The sequence below is a fragment of the Rutidosis leptorrhynchoides genome, unplaced genomic scaffold (assembly GCF_046630445.1).
Source record: "Rutidosis leptorrhynchoides isolate AG116_Rl617_1_P2 unplaced genomic scaffold, CSIRO_AGI_Rlap_v1 contig134, whole genome shotgun sequence".
Lineage (NCBI taxonomy): Eukaryota > Viridiplantae > Streptophyta > Magnoliopsida > Asterales > Asteraceae > Rutidosis > Rutidosis leptorrhynchoides.
The window spans coordinates 52519-58471 of record NW_027266387.1 but is presented as its reverse complement, the minus strand read 5'-3'; the positions used below and the strand labels follow the sequence as shown (position 1 = coordinate 58471).

General features: G+C 38.9%; 1 protein-coding gene across 1 annotated transcript; it reads left to right on the top strand.

Annotated features, from left to right (window-relative positions):
• The first annotated feature begins 541 nt into the window (after window positions 1–541).
• On the top strand, window positions 542–1174 carry LOC139881241 (uncharacterized). The gene has a single exon (XM_071865749.1). The coding sequence runs from the start codon at window positions 542–544 to the stop codon at window positions 1172–1174; it is 633 nt and encodes a 210-aa protein (XP_071721850.1).
• Window positions 1175–5953: the final 4779 nt, after the last annotated feature.

Here is a 5953-nt window from a genome sequence, read left to right as displayed (position 1 = left end):
GATTTGATTCTACTCGGTTGGGAGCAGTATAAAAACAAGATGAAGAGTCTAACCGAGTAAGCACTTTTTCACCTTCTTGCCTGCGATTAAAAGGAGCACTTCCAAACTTTAGAGAGTTGTTTTTCAGTGCATCATATTTGTGGCACTTGTAATCTGAAAGAGGGTTGCAAGAAGTCCTTACCCGTTTGGTAAGGCATAGTGTGTAAGTCCTAGACTGTGCTTGTCTAGGCTGTGTGAGGTTGAGCGAAGAGTACACTTAGTAAAATAGGAAGTAGGTTATAGACGAGCGAGTTGTAACCCGTGTACTGTCCTATTGTTACAAGTATAGTGGAATACCGTTTTACCTCTGGGCTAGGCCCCGCAGATGTAGGGAAACCGAACTGCGTAAACATATTGTGTGTTATTTAAATTTCTGCACTGTGTTACGTGCCACTGTTAGCACACCTGTTTTTAACCTGTTGTTACAGTCAGTATACCCTTCAAGTGGTATTAGAGCGGGCTCGAGAAATTGTCTTGAGAAAAGATCTTGCGAATACTGACCATGGAAGACAAGATAGAAGAAGGCGGCTCAACTACTCGACCTCCCTTATTGACTGAGTCAAACTATGATTACTGGAAAAACAGGATGAAGTGGTACCTGAAAGGCCAAGACGAACTTATCTGGCGTGCCACACAGGTCAAATGGACACCACCTACAGTCACCGTAAATGAAGTTGAAGATATCAAAAGCGAAGACCAATGGACTGCAACTGAACGAGCACTCTGCACCGCAAATAGCAAAGCGGTTGGCATCATTCAATGTGTTGTTCGTCCCAGCGTATTCAAGATCATTCAAAATTACGAGACAGCCAAGGAATCTTGGGATGCGCTGCAGCTTACATATGAAGGAACAAAGTCTGTCCGGAACTCCAAGCTCCATCTCATCTCTAACAGGTTTGAATCTCTTACTATGAAAGATGATGAAACAATTGCTGATTTTGAAAGGAACCTTCGATATATTGCTAACGAATCTACTGCTCTTGGCGAGGTAATCCCGGAGTCTAAACTTGTGAGAAAGGTGCTGATTTCTCTGCCCGAGAAGTTTAGCTCGAAGATGGATGCAATTAGTGAATCCACTGAGTTTGAGAATCTGCGCTTTGACGATCTCATGGAAAACTCAGAACTCATGAGATGACGTTAGCTATGCGGAACAGGGACAAGCTCAAACCAAAATCGGTTGCTTTCAAATCTGGAGTGGAAGTACTACCTGTGCGTACAGAAGAAGAACAGTCTATCCGGGATCAGCTGGCACTCTTAACTAAGAATGTGGGAAGAGTGTACAGAAAACTCAACATGACAAAGTTCAAAGATTACTCCTCTCCAAACATTCAGAAGAATAATCGAACGTTCCAATCGAAAACTGAGCTAGGAGGAAACAGCCAGAGATTCAAACAGGGTGAAACAAGTGAAGGAAGAACCAGACTCAAGAAGGAGAAGATTCAATGCCATGAGTGTCAGGGATTCGGCCATATTGCTGCAAAGTGTGCAAACACCCTTGAGAAGCAAAAGAAATCATTTATCTCTACATGGAGTGACGAGGAGTCATCTGAAGATGCGTCTGAGACAAGTGACAGTGGAAGTGAAATTGAGTACCCTGTTCATAAAGCGTTCACAGCTCATACATCTGTGCACACAGCTTCTGAATTGGTGCACACAGGACCTGCTAACACAGGTAAATCACGAGATGATCTGGAAACAGAAGATGACTCAGACAGTGATGGAGATGAAGACATTCACACTGCATTCAAGGATCTTCTCGAAAAAATGAGCGAATCCCTTCGGATCAATCATCTACTTTCTGATGAAGTAAAGCAATTGACGGAAGAACGACAAGAATTTGACAGAATAACACAGAAATATGAAGCAGAGATCACCCAATTAAAATCGGACTTGGCAGAATCCGAAAGGAAAGTTGAAGAAGCAAATCGTGCCATTGAAAAATTCAACAAGGGTAAAGAAAAACTTGATGAAATTTTGACTCATGTATCTCCAAAGAACAATGTCTTTGGGATTGGACACAGAGACTCAAAGATGGAAAAAGGAAACAAGTCTGGATACAGAAACAGAGCAACAAAGCACAGAATCATATGTCATTACTGTGACAAACCGGGACACATCAGACCATGGTGCTATAAACGTCAGAATGATATACGAAGGCTTATCTCCACTCTTCCTAACAAATCCCTTAGAAAGAAGATTGATGTTGTTAACCAATCTCAACCGAAGGTCTGGGTCCAGAAGAAGAAATTGAAGAGCTTCATGTGCAGATCTTCATCAAAGCGAACGAGCGAGTGGTACTTTGATAGTGGCTGCTCTCAACATATGACAGGTGAAGAGAATCTTTTGAAGAATATTGTTTTCAAAAACAGGGGAACGGTCACCTATGGAGATGGAAGTTCTAACTCCATAATTGGAGAAGGAAATCTGCCTGTCTCATCGAAATCTAAAATCAAAGATGTTCTGTTAGTAGAAGGACTAAAACATAATCTGATTTGTATAGCACAAATGTGTGATGAAGATTGCGAAGTCAGCTTTAACAAACACGGGTGCAAGGTGACCAATAGTAAAGGAGCAGTGATCATGTCAGGAACACGACAATCAGACAACACCTACACGTTGAATGAAGACATCAGGTGTCTAAAAACTGGCGTCGAAAATCTACAAACATGGCATAAGAAACTTAGGCATGTAAGTTTTCGAAAACTAACGGATCTATCTAAAACTGGATCTGTGAAAGGCCTACCTGTGCTCACACATAATCCTGACATCAAATGTGGAGACTGCCAATTGGGAAAGCAAATCAAGGAAAAACATCCCAAAGTTCCTTTCATCACAACAGAAAGGCCTCTACAACTCCTTCACGTTGACCTGATGGGGCCTATGCAAACTCCAAGCCTTGGTGGTAAGTCTTATGTGTTCGTATGTGTTGATGATTTTTCTAGGTACACATGGGTAGACTTTCTCAAGGAGAAATCAGAAGCTCCTAATGTCATCATCAAACTATGCACCAAACTGAACAATGACAGACGCACTACGACTGGAACTATCACTAGGATCAGGAGTGATCATGGAAAGGAATTTGAGAATGCTGTGGTCACTACATTCTGTGAGCACAGTGGGATTTCACATGAGTTTTCTGCACCTATCACGCCTCAGCAGAACAGAGTGGTTGAGAGGAAGAATCGATCTATTACTGAAATGGCCCGTACCATGATCCATGCTAGGAAACTCAGCTACAAGCTGTGGGGAGAAGCCATGTCAACGGCCTGCTACATTATTAATAGAGTGCATCTGCGACCACACCTCAATAAAACTCCATATGAGATCTGGAATCAAAAGAAGCCAACAGTCAACTATTTTCATGAATTCGGCAGCCCATGTTATGTATTAAAGGACAGAGAAGCACGAAGAAAGCTTGATTCCAAAAGTGAAAGGGGAGTATTTGTCGGGTATTCTGTAAATAGTAGAGCTTATCGAATTTATATTGAAAGGAATAATACTATCACTGAATCTATCAATGTTGTGTTTTATGATCAGCAGGCCAACAAAGAACTTGATGAGGATCGTGAACCTGGAATTTGTCAGCTTCAGATTAACGATAACACACCTAGTGTGGGAGCGTTGGATTCAGAAGGTGGGCACAGTACTGAAAACACACCTAGTGTGGAGGCAGTACCTGTGAGCACAGACACCGGGGACACCCAAAAGGATATGCCTGCTGTCACAAACCAGAACGCCTACCCCTCTATTCGTATTCAAAAGAATCACTATGCTAACGATATCATCGGAGACATTTCGGAAAGAAGAACTCGGGAGTACCAAGGAAGAATTACCGAGATATGATGAACTATGTGGCATATACGTCCAAGATTGAACCCAAAAAAATTGAAGAGGCACTGAATGATGAGCACTGGATCCTTGCTATGCAGGATGAACTTCACCAATTGAGCATCTACATATGATTGCCAACTGCAAGGAGTTTTATTCACACCTTATCGATTTAGAGAAAAGATAAGGACAATTATTTCCTACTTAAAGAAAGGCATCCGTTTTATACAAATACATTTAATTGACCATCCAAAACCAATCCTATTCGTTTTCGTCGTCTATGCATACGCAAACAAATACATAAATGAAAGTTATTGGCCAGCTCATTGAGTTAATTACAGAACTACTCCTAATAAGTGAAGATATGTGTTTACTATTGATTACTCGAACTAAGAGTTCATTTTTCACATTTTCATCGAAGGCCTCGAAATTTTGACAACCAATGAAATAATGACACGTCATTTTAGGTCGAAAATTAGTCCTAGGGAAATACATGAAATTAGTAGCCCTAACTCTTAGGGTTCCGACGTCGCAAAAATCAAGTCAATCGGATGTCTAGAGCACAAGATATGATCGTTACAAAAACAGGTCAAACGTGTGCATAAGGACAAAAATTAACAGATTAAGAAGTTAAGGACCAAAATAGAAGAAAACAAAAAGAGATCAATACTGATGTAGAGAAGAGGAAAATAAAATAAAATAAAATAAAATATTCTAGAAGAATGACTACATAATGTTGTCATGATGTCGTCATAGTGTCGACATAATACAAAAAGGGAAGAAAATATTGAGATATAATTGCATTATAGAAAGAAGTGGATTGCAAGCAAATATACATGAAAACAAACGATTTAAACAGAAGCGATACTATCTCCGGAGGTAGGAAAACGAGCTGATACTAGCTCCAGAACTAAAGCGTGTTGTACACTCAAGACTTTCCAAAATCAGTGAAGATGTCAACATTATGAACACTGTGTGATCATCATGGTAGGAAACAAATATATTCAGCCATTTAATGCACCAAGCCTCCTCTATACTATAAATAGAGGTCTCCTCCTCATAATTCAACACACAAAAAAATATGGAGAAGCTCTGAGCAAGGAGCCAAAGCAAGAAGACGCCGTCATGATGTGGGATTTCGCCGCCTCGCATAAAGCACAAAGGCACAAGCGATCAAACCGCCGCCTTGCGTAAAGCACAAAAGCACAAGCGATCAAACCGCCGCCTCACACAAAGTACAAAGGCATAAGCGAAGAAAATTCCACAACGGAGAAGACGAAGAAGAAGACGAAGTTAGCTAGCGTTGATCAAAGGAAGAAATAGTCATTTATATCCCCACCTTTTTTTAATTTAAATTAAATATATTGAAATTCTAATAAATTAAACTTCATTCATCGTGTATTCCGTATATTGCGCTAGGGTGCTTTTATTCGTGTCTACATTCACGGCTTCGAAACATGTAATTTTTACTGTTGAATTCCTCAGCGTCAATTAATCCTCACTCAATACTATATAAGCATAGTTACATTTGTATCTTCTAGGTTTTAATTATATATATATTTTTCATATTAATTTAAATTAAAATCTTGTTTCATTCTCACAATTCAAAATAGTAGTAGTTTTAGTTAATTTTTATTTTCTAAAAACAAATTTGAAATTAAACTATGATAAGGATAAAAATGTAAGTCAATTAGATTATAAAACCCTAATCAGTTTTGAGCTCTATAAAATATATCATATTAGAGATATTATTAGATGTGCAGCCTTCTAATAATTTTATATATAACATTCTTTTAATTTTGTTTCGTATTCAATGGCGTCAAACTTTTTTTTTTCTTGTAAATAAGCTTGATTATATAAAGTTCATGTTGCAGTGGGAGTAAAAAACAAATGGAAGAAAGATCATGAAAACAGAAAATACTTCTAATCATCTAAAATCGAATCGACGATTTACCAGAATGGTTAGACTCCTTGTTCACTATGACTTCTTTATATATATATATTATTTCTCTATGGTTGATCTTAGATCTATCATCTATAGATTATATTTAATTTAGCTTTTGTTACAATGCAGTATGTACGATGA

What these genes read in the sequence shown, in the direction of transcription:
- LOC139881241 (XM_071865749.1), top strand. Translation starts at nt 542, where the DNA reads ATGGAAGACAAGATAGAAGAAGGCGGCTCAACTACTCGACCTCCCTTA.